Source organism: Megachile rotundata, chromosome 2, assembly GCF_050947335.1.
Source record: "Megachile rotundata isolate GNS110a chromosome 2, iyMegRotu1, whole genome shotgun sequence".
NCBI classification, from domain to species: Eukaryota; Metazoa; Arthropoda; class Insecta; order Hymenoptera; family Megachilidae; genus Megachile; species Megachile rotundata.
The window spans coordinates 9,557,654-9,573,747 of record NC_134984.1 but is presented as its reverse complement, the minus strand read 5'-3'; the positions used below and the strand labels follow the sequence as shown (position 1 = coordinate 9,573,747).

At 28.3% G+C, this 16,094-nt stretch overlaps 1 protein-coding gene across 2 annotated transcripts in view; it reads right to left on the bottom strand.

The window, feature by feature from the left end:
- Nucleotides 1-1,007: 1,007 nt before the first annotated feature.
- The window catches only part of LOC100877368 (uncharacterized), a 115,183-nt gene continuing 100,096 nt past the window's right edge, over nt 1,008-16,094 (bottom strand). The window contains exons 2-10 of one of the 2 annotated variants that reach the window (XM_076529158.1): nt 13,650-13,739; nt 11,672-12,069; nt 10,996-11,152; nt 9,878-10,096; nt 8,109-8,368; nt 7,715-7,996; nt 2,774-2,809; nt 2,405-2,443; nt 1,008-1,570 (exon numbers count right to left, since the gene is read on the bottom strand). In XM_076529158.1, coding sequence (XP_076385273.1) covers nt 1,430-1,570; nt 2,405-2,443; nt 2,774-2,809; nt 7,715-7,996; nt 8,109-8,368; nt 9,878-10,096; nt 10,996-11,152; nt 11,672-12,069; nt 13,650-13,734 — 1,617 coding nt within the window. In that variant the 5' untranslated portion in view covers nt 13,735-13,739 and the 3' untranslated portion in view covers nt 1,008-1,429. Of the gene's footprint in view, nt 1,571-2,404; nt 2,444-2,773; nt 2,810-7,714; nt 7,997-8,108; nt 8,369-9,877; nt 10,097-10,995; nt 11,153-11,671; nt 12,070-13,649; nt 13,923-16,094 lie in introns of those variants that run through there. The other variant, XM_076529157.1, reaches the window with a different exon arrangement.

Genomic DNA, 16,094 nt, shown 5'->3' with positions numbered 1-16,094 from the left:
GCGTATTGATATTTTTAATAGACGTATTAAATGGATTATGCATAACACTGATTCATCGTTACACCCCGTTCCACATCAAATCACAATTCAACGCATTTCCTCGTTTGTCTGTGCTATATTCTTCAAAATGAAATTACTCCATTTTGCTTCTTTTTACATTTAGGGAAGATAATCGCTCATAAATCATTACTGCATACAAAAGGCATGAAAACCGAAAAAATCACCGAAATTCAACATCCATTTGTTTTATAATAAATAGAATACAATTATAATGTATTTATTTTAAAACGAAGTAACAAAATAAATAGTTTATTGATTTAATATGAAACGCCAAAATTTAAATCTGTTAAATTATCAATTTTAGTTGAGCATACTAATAGATGAAAATATTACTATTAATATTAGCAGAAATTAAAATGAACTGAAACATAAAATTTAAAAATAATATTTACATTTATCACAAAATAATTTTCAGAAAAATGACTTGAAAAATATTTGCATACTGAAGAAAGATAAACAGAAAAACATATTACATGAAAAATCAATTATAATGAATAAAAAAAATTGATACTTTAGCAGAATAAATTTTAATACTTCATGTTAAGTCAAAAAAGTATTTGCTTTCTTGTTTTTTTCTAAAAATTCATTTTGTTACAAGTATATTTGAATTTTACCGCCAATTTGATTACATCTGCTTTAGACCAATATGGCGGAACATTTTCCTATCACATACTAAACTGTAGTAGATAGTATAAACTCTTTTGTTTTATCAAAATAAATAAGTTTTGCCAATTTTTTATAATATCCTTGTGACCAAGCTTCTCTTAATTTTTTATATTAATTAATTAGTTTCAAACGTTCTTTATTTAATTATATTAAATTTTTGTACATTACTGTTTCATTCTTCCAAAATTACAACTTGAATGCTTACTAAAAAATTAGTTTCGTTATTAAATTTATTGATTTCTGTTATAAACTCCGATAATTTACAATAAATAAAAGCAGAATGTAAAAAATATTTATATTCATCGTTTCAAGTACAAAATGACACTTGTCTAACATATTTTTCTTTTTTCTGTGATTCTCACATTCCCAACCAATCCGATTCAAATAACAACTGTTTATCTAATACATATCCAAACTTAAATTAAATGTTGAATATTTAAACAAAATACTTTCTCCTTTTTATTTCTATATAAAATACTATATCAAAGCTACCAAAAGTTATTACAAAATAACACAGAAATCAAACGACAAATTATTATTTCACTAGAAAATTTAATAAAACATAACGTCGAAAAGGAAAGGATTTATACAAATTATTCGAAATTGAGAACGTTCCGCCCGAAAAAATTTTACATCGCACCGGAAGTAGTCGAACACCATAAATCAGAATTATCGATCGCGAAATCGGGGTCAGAAGTGTTTTTTAAGAAGTCAGGGCGAATGCAGTGAATATCGAAACGAACGAGCCAAAAATCGTGGTGAACATCTCTGCTTTCGTCAAATTTGGCGCCGAATTCTTTGCTTTGAGTTTCGAAAATGAATCCTTATCTTCTACTGCTTCCTCCTGCAATCGAATAGGTGCAAATAACATTTCACTTTCCTGAGAATCGGAAAAAGCTCAGCAGTTCTCGGCGAGAGAACCGTCCCCATTTTCTTTAAAGTTCGCATTGATGCGAATCTGCTAAAGTAAAATGGAGGAAACTTTCCTTCCATAAACGCCACGTATTTTAACACTAAAACTATAATAAACGTACAATATGTATTTTGAAATTAAAAAAGTTGGAAAATAAATAAATGATGAAACATAAATTTATATACACGTTTAGCTTAATAAAAATTAATATAGATTTCAAGAAAACCACCTTAACAAATGTTGTAATTTGAAATAAGAAACTTATAAAACTTTGTAAAACTTGAAAAACATTTTACTGCTTTGGTGGTTTTAGTTTAGTTTAGTGGTAAAAGAAAAATAAACACATGAAGTTCAATAGAAGTTTGTTTCTACCAAAAGTAGCTGTTTGAATTAACTTAAATTTATTTAAAATAGTAATTATTTTAATTTGAATGTTGCTATAGTAGCAATTTATACAATTTATTATATCTAATTGATCAATGATTCTTATTTACTTGCAGTAAAATTGTAATTGAAGTCTAAAGTAAAAGAGAAGCTAAATAAAATAAAGTTTGGCAAAGTTTGTTACACGAATGAGCTTCTACTTCGATTTGTAGGTTATGTTGCAACTTAATAATAAACAACAGAAAATTAGCTGTAATTTCTTTATACTTTCTATCATCTGTTAGCTACTTCATATTGTCATAACTGTTCCTTAACTACTTTTCTTTTAATAAATATTTAAACGAAAAGTGAAGGTTAGTTACACATGTATGTAATGGTTACCTTTGAATTCAAAGCTGCAACTTTCTTGACCTCGTGTTCCTAAACAAAAGACAGTTCGTCATTTTATAATCAGTAAAAATTACTTATTTTACTTATCAGTAAAATTATATTCATTTCAGAATTTGAGCAAAACGTTTCGAAGAACAAATTTTTGATTTAACGAAAAAAAATATGGTGTATGCCTTTCGTTAGAAAAATTATGTAAGTACAAATACACGTTTATTATTGTTCATCGTGTATAGAAAAAAGTAAACTAATACGAGAGTTTGTGAATGAGTCATTGGTGAAAGCGGCAATTTTCTTTCTGCAATTTGTTCGATATAACAAAGTAATACGCCCAGAAATTGATTATTTGTTCGCGTAACTCACCTTAGAAACTGAAACATCTGGTTTGCTGTCGTTGTTCTGCAAATATGTTAAAATATCATTATGGTTTGTTTGAATACTTTATATTTAAATCTAATTAACTCTTTAATGCATAAATAAAATGAAATTCCATGTATTCGAAAGTATATTAACCAGTTAAGTGTGTTTGACGACTATATCCGTCATGGAGATGTGGCAGAATTTTGTGTCATGACGACTATATCCGTCATGCGTAAAATTTTGTTACAATTTGATATTTAAATTGTAATTTTGGCGAAAACTAAATTATATTCGTAAATTGTAATATGTTTAAAATGTTCATCGCTTGATTATCACGACACACACTGGTGCACGCTTTGCAAAAAGATCGCCACAGTTAACTGGTTATATATAGGTTATTAACAAAAATGTAAATAATGTTCACTCGGACATTTAGATGTATTTGTGCCTCAAAATACTCATCAAACATTTAAATATGAATGTTGATATGAGTTTTACGAGATATATTTACATTATATGAAACACTCAGTAAAAAGAAAATTAAAGTACACTAAAAAGTTTTTTAAATTAATTAATTATTCGGTAAACATGTCAAATATTATTTACTACTATTTCTTCAATTATTTTAACATTATAAAGTATAAATTTTATATTTAACATTTTGAAAGATTTAGAAGAAACGTTCTACAATGACTATAATACTAAAAAAATAGTATAACACTAATAATACTAAACGTGCTTATTGCGATTGACAGTAATACATATGCTCCGTACACCAATTTTAAAAATGCAATTAAGATTTTTGTATTTCGATTAAAAAGCCATAGTTGTAAATATGAACACAGAAGATAAAAATTGTTCTTTCTCACATTTAGTTTTTGATATAATTATGTCTTGAGATAATAACATTTATTGTATCTTTTACTTATTATGGTTTATTGCTTGTTTTGACGTGTTTTAAAAATAAATAAAAGGAATAACGAATTTGAATGGGAAAAGAAAATGAATGAAACAATTTGACAGATTACATTACTTGATCAAAGATCGAGGGATCATTTTGGAATATCACATACGGATTTAAAAAGCCTTTACACAGTGGAATATATCGATTCCTGCATACCTGCAACTTATGTCAATATATCAATTAATTCATTCTGTACCTCCAAAGGTCACGGTTAATTTCATGTTGTCATATTCATGTCATGTCGAAAGCATAAATTCGGCGATGAAAAATTCGTGTCATCAGTGAGATGTCGATATATACCTAATCGATGCTTTTCCGGAGAAATGTGAAATTTGTACTTCTATATGATATTTTCAAATTTGTTAAATAGTGTAATGTTGAATTTTTTACTTTTTAAATTTAATTGTTCAAATTTGGGATTTTGAATAATTGAAATGGTTATATTTCTGAACTTTTGAATTCATAAATTGGATTACAGTTAATGATTAAAGTCATTCAAAGTTTTCATGTTTTCCGACTATCAAATTTTCAAATTTCTAAATTTCCAATATCAAAATTTAAAAGTTTAAATTAAAGAATTTCGATAACGTGAAATATTCATATTTCCGTATTCTCTACTTCACAAATTACCAAATTTTTTAATTATCAAATTTTGAAGTTTCAGAACTTCTAAACTTTCAAATTCTCAAATTCCTAAGTTCTAAAATTTCCAAATTCCAAAGTTACCAAATTCCTATATTCTGAAATTCCCAAATTAACAAATTTCAAAATTCCTAATTTTTCAATGTCTGAATCTCCCAAATTCCCAAATTCCTAATTTCTGAATTTCCCAACTTCCCCATTTCTCAATTCCTCATTTCCCAATTTCACAAATTCCAAATTTCTCAAATTCCCAATTTCTCCATTTCCCAAATTTCCAATTTCTGAATCTCTCAAATTCTCAAATTCCTAATTTTCCATATTCCTCATTTCCCAATTTCCCAAATTTCTCATTTCCCAATTTCACAAATTCCAAATTTCTCAAATTCCCAATTTCTCCATTTCCCAAATTTCCAATTTCTGAATCTCTCAAATTCCCATATTCCTAATTTCCCACATTCCTCATTTCCCAATTGCCCAAATTTCTCATTTCCCAATTTCACAAATTCCCAATTTTTCCATTTCGCAAATTTCCAATTTCTGAATCTCTCAAATTCCCAAATTCCTCATTTCCCAATTTCCCATATTCCTCATTTTCCAATTTCCCAATTTCCTAAATTCCTCATTTCCCAATTTCACAAATTTCCAATTTCTCCATTTCCCAAATTTCCAATTTCTGAATCTCTCAAATTCCCAAATTCCTAATTTCCCAAATTCCTCAGCTCCCATTTTCCCAATTTTCCAAATTCCTCATTTCCCAATTTCCCAGTTTTTCAATTTTTCAAATTCCCAATTTCTCAAATTCTTAATTTCCCAATTTCCCAGCTTTCCAAATTCCCAATTTCCCAAATTACTACACCCTTACATTATCAATTATCAATTCTACCACATTAATAATTCAAAAAATTAAAAGACCACTTATTTCTAGTTATCACAATCAAATCAATCTACTTCTCAATTTTTAATAACCATATTGGTCTAGCAACTCTCATAATTGTAACAGTATTGTATATATTCGATTGCACAGCAAAATAAGTCTCATATAACAATACATCAAATGCTTAATAAAAAAAAATATTTTCAACTAGATAAGTTTTACAGTCGCTATCAGCAGAAGTAGCTTCAAGTGGAAAGAGTAAATACTTAACGGTACGTTAGTTATCAAATGAAACTACAAGCCATAAGCATCAATTTGAACTATAAATTTTTCATGTGACTGACGTAGAATATTCTTTAGCAGGTTCAATGTCTAGGTCACTATTGAAGAATGCTATTTATACTTGGAAGTGGAGTATACCAAGTATTTCTGGATAGTTTGAAACTATCATGTACAGGAAATTCGATTCCTGCTGTTACAAAATGTTCTCTATAATCATTTATCCTTCGTTCAATAATATTTCGTAACTTATGGCTACTATAAGCATTTATTATAATGTGAAAATGTAATATTCAATATTACTTGCAATAAAATATATAAATATAGCAAATTTATTATTGCTGAAATGAATCTTTATATTTCTTATGAATGGTACTTGCATTTGAATAATATTTAATTATAATGAAATGAAGTTGAAAAAAGAATTCATGAATTGTAAGCTATGAATTACAGAATATTTTTAAAGCAAAAATTATAAATAATAAAATATTTTTAAATTACGAGTAATAAATTATTTAATTTATGTAATCATGATTTAATGACAAATCATAGTTCAAACTGCATTACATTTAAATTAAATTAAATTCAATTAAATTAATATTCAATATTCAATTTAATTAATTTGCTTTAAATTAATATTCAATTTGAAATAAACTTGAATTAAATGAATATTTAATTTAATTTAATTGCTTTAAATTAATATTCAATTTGAATTAAACTTGAATTAAATGACTATTCAATTTAATTAAATGGAATTAAATTAATATTCAATTTAATTAAATGGAATGAAATTAATATTCAATTTAATTTAAACTCAATTAGATTTAAATTATAATTAAATAAATTTTAATTTCTTTTTAAGAAAGTGGCCTTTTAAACATGTAATATTTGTTGTTAATCTATTTAATGTATAACCAAATATAATCAAAATCCAACAGCATAACTTATTAATTTTTTCAATTTAACTCTCCGAACATAATTTCATATATCCACTCTTGTTTAAGCCGAATGTTATGACAGTTTTAACTGGTGATAGGTAAAATAACCTTGAAACGATGTAATCGAAAAGAAGGACATCGGATTATACTGTGTAAGAGAATGTATAAACTTCCTAATTTAGAATATTGTATACGTGATCAAACTTTTTAAGAAGCTTAAATATTTTAGTAATTTTAGTAGGTAAATAAATGTAAATCTTAATTGTTTATATCATTATCGTAGTAAACCAATATTTATTAATGTATTATTAGAAAAAAGTCATTAAATTGCTATTTCCTGTAATACGTTTCATTTCTTGAAATTAAATACCATTGTTTAATTTTAAATTATTAAAATAAGATGTTATTGTTATAAAAAGAAATAGCAGGTGCAAACTGTTTCAAAAATCGACATTGTTTTCTTCGAAATGAACAGTAATATGTAATTCTAATTGAAATTTTCATGAACTTTGAATTCTTTTTACACCAAATTTGTAAGTTTCTGATTTTCCAAATTTCTACATTTCTAAATTTCTAAATTTCTCAAGGCATAACTCCTCAACTCTCTAACTTTCCAACCCCCCCATTCCTCTGTCTTTCAAATCCCAAAAGTATCAAACTTCTAAATCGCTAAATTCTCAAATGTCCAAATCTGCAATCCCCAAAACACCAAATTTCAAAATTTTTGAAAATCAAAAAAAATTTCTAAATTTCTAAATTTCCAAATTGTTCAATTTCTCGAAGCCCAAGTCTTCAACTCCCCAATTCTCCAACTCTCCAACTCCTCAACTTCCCAATTCCCTAATTTCACAAAACCCAAAAGTACCAAACTTCTAAATTTCTAAACTTTCAAATGTTTAAATCTCTAACCCACGAATCATTAAATTTCTAAATTTTGAAAAATTAGAAAAAATTTCTAAATTTCCAAATTGTCAAATTTCTCGAAACCCAACTCATCAACTCTCCAATTCTCCAACTTCCCAACTCCCCGATTCCCCAATTTTCCAAATCCCAAAAGTACCAAACTTTTGAACGTCCAAATCTCCAATCCCCAAATCACCAAATTTCTAAATTTCTAAAATCATAAAAATTTAAAAGTTCCCACTATATCACCATTTTCTGTCATTCTATCGTTACCGCTAATATGTTAGTAATCATATTCTAGTTATATCAAACAAGACTATAAATAACTATTCAGCTCTGTTTACCGTTTTTTTCTCAACATCTCGCAATGTCCTCTTAAAAAATGCCACATTATGCGGGACGTTGTTCAATTTGGTCATTGGAAGTGAAGAAATGTCATGTCGTCGCGATCTGCAACCTGAACCCTGACAACCACTCGCAATGGCGTGTCCAATGGTCATAGGTAGATCCCACATTATCCTTGTCTCACGAATCATCTTGGCTGCTGGTCCTTGGGCGAAGAATGGCACTAGTTTAATGCCCTCGGAGCAAACTCCAGTCACCACCAAAAGCGTTTCTTGAGATACCTTCAATTATTAATAAATCTACTATAGTGTATACTTATATTATTATAACTAAGAGATAGCTTAAGAGTGGCTTAAGAGATATTAAATTGTTTTTCTAAATTACTACACGTACTTCTTTCTGTAAGAGTTCCACCACGGAATTAAGTTCACTCGCAGGCACAGTAACAGTTAATATAAAGCCTTTCTCATTTTCAACAGCCTTCAATTTTGCAATTATGTTTGCCAAGGTAGACCGCCGAATATACGAACTATAAGGACCCGAATTCTCTACATTTTCCGTGTTTCCTCCAAGAGAGTCCAGTAAAGAGCGGAACAAAGCGAGTCTTATTTTGGAGAACATGTCGAACACGTTCCACATTGTTTCGCCTGCATCTAGTATAATACACATTCAATGTAGTCTGCAATTTTATTGTTAATATAAATACGTATTTAATAGAATCTTTCTTAGCAATTTATTCTTAAAAATACTACACAAAATAGTCCATCATCATAAAATGATTTGACTCTTGTTCGATGACAGAACGTTTCTTTTGAAATTAAATCTGAAAGTTTCATTTTTACAATTTCGAGACGATAATTTCAAGTTACAGTGACGTAAGGGTGTGTAATGGGAAATAATTTAATTCTTCTCTTGGACTACTTTCATAATCAGTGACATATATCGTATATAAACTAGATAGGAGGCCAACCTAGGTGTTTGAAGGACTACAGCCCCAATTGGTCAGAAGAGAAAAATGGACACATAAATTCACATAATTTCGACAATAGGAATGGCACGAGTCACGCACACCAAGTATGCCAAAAACAAATCGGTAATCGTATGATGCAGTTGTTATTGTCATTATTATTCTTATTTGCAGATATTTTAAGCTAAGACCGAGTAGCTTCTATTCTGGGTTCATCGCAACCCAATTCCTGGGTTCTAGAGTACATTTGTCCAATAAGTTTCGGGACGGAAGTAATATAATTAAATTTATTGAAGATATTTACACATTGATTTAGTAGTCTTCAATATATGCTTCTCCTACATTAATACACCATTAATAACGTTTTTTCAACCCTTCACAAGCATGTACATCAACAGACGTTTAGTTACAATATATACTACCGTCCATAAGTATCCGGACACAAGCGAAATATGCATTCGCGTTGCATGAAAGTTATTCAAGTATCTGCAACAGTAGCTAAAATCGATTTTTTTCTGCGAAGGTCAGAATACTGGAACGTTTTTCGATTGATAATTCTCGTTTAGAACTCATATCTCGATGGAAAAGAACGAAACTGTCGAGTGCGTAGCGTTACCTCCATTCTTATCTCCATTGAGGGAACCTAAACATCTACCAACAGTTTACAAACACTTGAAACATATCGAAGAACCCTCTGAATACGTTCAGCACCATAGAAATGAAACACAGTAGAAATTAAAATTTTTTTAGAATCGAAAGCGTTTCATTAGATTCACAAATTTGGACTTTGTACTTCTGAACATGAATTTTACTTTCACGCTTTCATTGTATAATTTGTACTTAAAAATTAATTCTATTACGTTATGGCAGCTCAAAAAAGATAATAATAATTATTACAAATGATATGATAACCCTAAATACCTTTCGTACAAAGTTTAACTATGTTTTATGTAACGAAACCAAGTGTCCGGATACTTATGGACGGTAGTGTATCTGGCTTTAATGAGTCCACTGATCCATAATAAGTCGCTTTTAATCCCATTTGCAGATATTTGTGCATCTGGTGCACTTTTCTAATCACAATCCCAAAATCCCATTAAGTACGAGTATTCTACCGAACCGCCATAGTAATAAAAATATTGTTTCTTCGTTCGGATTTTATAGATACATGTTTCATCTGTAGAAGAGAACTTACCGTCTTCTCGGTTATTAAATGGCGGAATCAATGGAGACGCACGATGAAATGGCTTCCCTAGATCTATAGTGTGCCAGTTACCGTGAATTTCTGGTTTAATCTTGCGAATTTCTAGTTTCATGTTGTTTTTGTCAGGATCGTCCAGTTCTCTTTGTATAGCGACTGACTCTTCGTACTCGAACAACGGTGGAATCGTGAAATTCGTGTTGGACAATGAGGCTAAAAGGAAACTTATGGATTAAACACTTGACCTGTGATTTTCTTATGGCAATTTAGGTTAACATATTTTGTTTTTTAGATCGAAACAAGATTCATTCAGAACGTTGAGATTTAAGAGCTTTGAAATTTTGGACTTTCACAATTTTGGAATTTTGGGATTATAGAAGTAGTTTTGGGATTTTTTAATTTTGCAGCTTCAAAAGTGTGAGATTTGGGAAATTGGGAATCACGGAACTTTGGAATTTCAGAAATGTGGAATTTTTAGAATTTCAGCACTATGAAATTTTGGCATTTCAGAAATGTGGATTTTTGGAATATTAGAACTTTGGAATTTTAGAATTTTAGGACCTTGGAACTTTTGAATATTAGAACTTTGGGATTTTGAAATTTTAGACGTTTGAAATTTTGAAATTTTGCAGTTTTATAAATTTGAAGTTTTGAAAATGGAATTTCAGAATTTTGAAATTTTGCAATTTTGCAATTTCAGAGTTGTGGAATTTTGAAACTCCAGAACACTGAGATTTTGAAGTTTTTGGAAATTGAAGTTTAGGAGTTTCTGAATATTAAATCTTTAAGATTTTTAAATTTTGGACTTTCGAAAATTTGGAATTTCAGGACTTTGGAATTTTTAAATATTACAACTTTACATTTCAAAATATATTTGTAAAAATAATGTATTATAATCTTACAATAAAATCATGTATTTTATTTCACCGATTATAACTATAAAATATGGAAATTTTCGTTTGATGAATTTGCCCACCCGTTGTACAACGCTGTTCAAGTTAACTCGATATTGTACGTTAGAAGGTTATGAAGATATCTCGTATCTTTTTAATACAGCCATAAGAGAGCTTTTAAAACGCTGATAGGAATATGATATTATAATAGAATACAACCTATCGTCATTCCTTTAACGTCTCGAGCCCAGAGCAACAGTGCTGCAATATTCGAACCCAGGAAGCGTTCGCAGTCACATTTCTTATCCTTGCTTCCGGAAATTAATGCACTTTCCAAGGAAAATCTTGCAGTTTTTAAGTCACCACCGTTGCAATTCTAAAGAAAACGTCCATTAATTATTTTTATTACACATTAGAATTAAATTTAGTCTTCATGTATTAAGAAATAGTGAGATGATACTTTTTCTTTAATTCTCAATTTTTTAACAAATATTAAATAATTAAATTATTTTTCACTGCTGCGAAAAATGTATCAGTTACATAAATAATGACAAAAATAAGTAATAAATAGTAACTAGTTAATAATAATAAACAAATGACTATTATTTTATTATCAAAAATTTTAACTCAAAGTTCAAAATTTTTACTAAAAAACAACTGATATTAAAAATTATTTCAATAATTAGAAAAAGAAACAAACAGTAATTAACTTCATTATTACAAGCCTGAGATTATTATAAGTTTCAATAAGTATATGAACATTATAAAATAATGGACAATATAAAATTTTACAATTATACTTTGTATTGAACTTACAGTTATAAAAAGAAATATATTAACTCGTTTTAATACATTCGAATAATATAGAAATAGAATAATTAATAAAAAATGAAACCTGCAATAATCCGTCAACCGGAAACGAGTGCGAGTATCTAAAATCCTTCCAAAAGTCGTCTCCATCTTGACCAGTCTCGGCAATAACCAAAACGACATTCCGCGGAGCGGAAGTGGCGCTGTCAGTCACCGAATCATCCTTAGCAGAATTCGTTCTAGCGCCTCTGACGATCTTCTCGAAATTCGTCTCGTTTTCGATATTCTCTAAGATGAAATCGAATTTCCTTTCACGAGCAGCATCAGGACTTGTTTGTTCGGCGGTTTCCGTCGACGTCTTCGCGTCTGAGATTGGCAATGCCTTGTCGATACCAGTCACTTCCGTTTTTATGTCACCAGTGTGACCAAGCTTACCCTCTGTTTCCGTTGAAGACGCGGTGTTCCACGTGGCTGAAACGTTTTCTGGAATTTTTAAACAACGATCTTTTATATTCATGTATCATCCTTATGTGAAAATTAAGTACAAGGTGAAGTGAGGTAAGTTCGTAAACGGGGCAAGTGCGTATACAGGCTATTTTTATTACAATATGAGCGAAATTTCTCCATTTAGTATGTTTGTTTCCCTGTTTTGTTTCACTATATCCCCTTTTATATTTTAGCTAGGAGTACTTGTTTGCAGTATAGAGTTCTTGCATAATGCAGCAAAAAAGCATTTTATAGCAGATTTGTTAATAATTTTGCTCTTGCCCCATTGCACATGAAATAAAGTTTCAAAGTATTTAACTTCAAGTTACGCTCTTACCCCATTTTCGGGGAAAATGCAGAGTACTTGACATTTTAAACAATTTCCTATCAAAATCAAAATGTACAAGGAAAATTAAGGTCCTAGTTAATATTAATTAAATAGTAGTAATTGTGCTAAGCGTTCGGTATCGACAGTGTTAAGTATTTATATAGCAGACTGAAAATACTTATATTTAAGTACCAACTTTACAAAACCCAGTCTGCACTTACCCCACTTCACCTTAAAGTAAATGTTAGTTATTATCGATTGTTATCATTTATACAAACAATAGTTTCTTTCGTTTCATTGAATGTGATGGATCGTACGATCGATTGATTGAAATGTTAAACAGTGAGATTGAAAGTATTTTATTTACTATTTCATAGAACAATATTAATGTATTTATTAGCGTTTAGATTCACATATGAGAGTCATAGTTGATTTTATTTTATTAAATATAATATACCAAATGATCTATTGATCAAAATTTTGAAACAGTGAAATTAAAAGCATTTCATTTATTATTTCACAAAGTAATGAGGCCGTTAACTAAATATTTATTTAATGCAATATTAATGTATTCATTAAGGAGTACATTCACATACATATGTGAGCAATAGTTGCTTTTATCTTATTAAATGTAATAAATCAAATTATCTATTGATATAAATTTTGAAACAGTGAAATTGAAAGTATTTTATTTATTATTTCATAGATCTAAATATTTAATGTAAACTATTTATTTAATACAAAATGAAGGTATTTATTAACGCGTAAATTCACATATATGATTAACTAGTTTCTTTTATTTTATTAAAAATAATAAGTTAAGGGATGTATTGCTTAAAATTTTTAAACAATAAAGTTAAGAATATTTTATTCACTCTTTCGCAGATTAATACTGTTGTAAATATTTATTAGGTGTACATTAAATGTATTTATTAACAAGTACGTTCACTTATATGACAACGATTTCCTTTATTTTATTAAGAATGACAGAATAAACTAGCTTTTGATTGAAATCTTAAAATAGTAACCTTGTAAATATTTTATTCAATATTTCAGAGATCAATATCATCGTTAACTAAATATTTATTAGTTGTAAATTAAATATATTTATTAATGAATACATTAACTTGTATGACCTTAGTTCGTTAAAAATGACAGATCAAATAAAGTATTGATTGAAGTCTTTAAACAGTGAACAATGACATCGTTAACTAAATATTTATTCAATATATTTTATGTGATACAGTACCTGAGCGTTCAGCAATAAATCCAAAGCAAGAAAACATCATCATCAATCCCGCAATCAGAAACACTAAACTCCGTTCGTACGCCATTTTGTCTATCAAAATACTTCGTGAAATTTCAACGACGATGCTTGGAATGAAGAGATAATTAATGATATTTTCAAGATTGTAGAATGAATTCTGTATTTAAAATCTATTAAAGAAGAACGCTGTATTCGCTGTCGTTAACACAAGACAACTATTTGATGGTTTCAGAGTCAACAGTTGTCTGGTGAACGGAAGAAAAAGACTAATGATTTTTGTTGGGGTTCTTGTTTTTTGAGTAACTTGAAATTAATCATTGAAGCAATTTTAATTCTTTGATCATATATGGGTGACCATTCAATTTTCAAACGAATTTGTTATGTACGTTATTAGAAATTTGTTTAGTTACACAATTGGAGGTATTCAGATTAACTACTGTGAGCCATGAATATTAACCCTTTACACTTCTACATACATTCAGAATGGATCATCACATTTCTCTTGAATCTTATAAATAATTCTGATAAATAGATTTGTTGAACATATATATTTTCATTTATTTACTATTTATAATAAATGAAAAATGTTTGTCACGTACTCTCCGCTGGTGCAATACATTTTATTGAGAACTCCTTAAATACATGATTTTAAAAAATGTTTAAAAAACTGAATTGACTCACGTAAAAAATGTTGTTATTTGCGACGTTGATCAACATAAGAACTATTGAGTTAAATAATGAAGTAAGCAAGTTCGTATAGATGCTTCAGCCATTTACTTTGCAGCCCTCCTTTTACGTCAATGTGCAGTGTATAAAGAACGTAGATGATTCAATAAATTATAACTGTCCTATTTAAATTGTCATATTTACGTATAAATTCGATCAATGTGTTTCTACATCTATTTTCAATAGATTTCTGTAGAAAGTTATTTAGTTCGAACTAAATAATTTTTGTAACACTATTTTATTTCTGTTGAAATATAAATGTATTACTATGTAATAGACATGTATTCTATTACATGGAAATATATTACAAATATTATACTTACAATATTCTTTATAAGTATAATAATACTTCTGTAACTATGGAATATTTGTTTACTTATTATATTCAATTACAAGTAATTTCAGTGAACTTTTGTGTCCCACGTTCATTCTTTTAAACAACTTATAAAAATAAAAATATAATTTTAATGAATGTTATTTTGCTTTACTGCCAAATTACACAGAGGGAACTTTTCGTGTTTCTATATTATTAGAAGCAATTCATTAACATAGGAAAACAATTTTTATGAATTTCTTTTTTTCCTTCTTAATTAAAAAAGGTGTGTATAAAGACAATGTTTGTAAATTTTATATTTCTTCTTGAAACAATAAAAAACGCTATAACGATTTAATCACCATTTAGTCATTCTCTAAAATAAAAATAAGAATTCGTTTATGTGAAGACTGATTTTCACAGTGTTATTTTTGTGTTGAATCAAATCGATATAAAATACATTATTTAATTCATAGTGTGTTTTTTAAGCATCGCTAACAATTTAAATTATTTTTATTACAAATTTTTATTAGTATTGAATTAAATTTCCTATTTAAATTGTTCCTTCTTTTATGATTATTAAAATATTTTTAAAATCAAGGTTTTTAAAGTACACTAATTTATTCATTTTTATTAATGAATTTTACTTTTTTTTATTTCGACGTATGAATGGAGATGTATACAATTTTTGAATTTTTCAATTATTCAATTGTTCCATTGTTCCATTATTCAATTTTTCAATTGGTCAATTTTTTCATTTTTCAATTTTTCAATTTATCAATTTTTCAATTTTTCAATTTTTCAATTTTTCAATTTTTCAATTTTTCAATTTTTCAATTTTTCAATTTTTCAATTTTGCATTTGAATAAATCTCGAATTTTCAATATCTCAATGCAAATGTATGCAAGTTTTACTCCCTGATATATTCTTCCTATGAAGAATACGAAGGTTTACTTTATGTAATAGCTGTTATGAATTACTACTCCTCAGAAAGCTGACAAGAAGTATTAAGAAGAACAGATATCTAGGCTATCTTATAGATGTATATTCGTACATGATTATTGAGTTTACCTCGAACAACCTTGGCACTATTCAAATAATCACAAAGAAATCGAAGTAGCAGTGAAGTTATTATTATTTAACTCCTTCTTGAAATGAACTTCGTTAGAGTTTGTGCATCGGGTTTATCTGTATTTTTTCTATTAATATATAACATGCTTATATCATAGATTTGTGGTGAATGATAAAACTGGAGATGGCCAAGATCATATTTTATTAATTACATTGGTTCAGAAAATCTTGCAAATGAAATATTTGTGATCACGTTAAGCTTTCATGGTAATTCATACAATTCACATCACGTCAGGTGTATTTTCAAAATTAGTAGT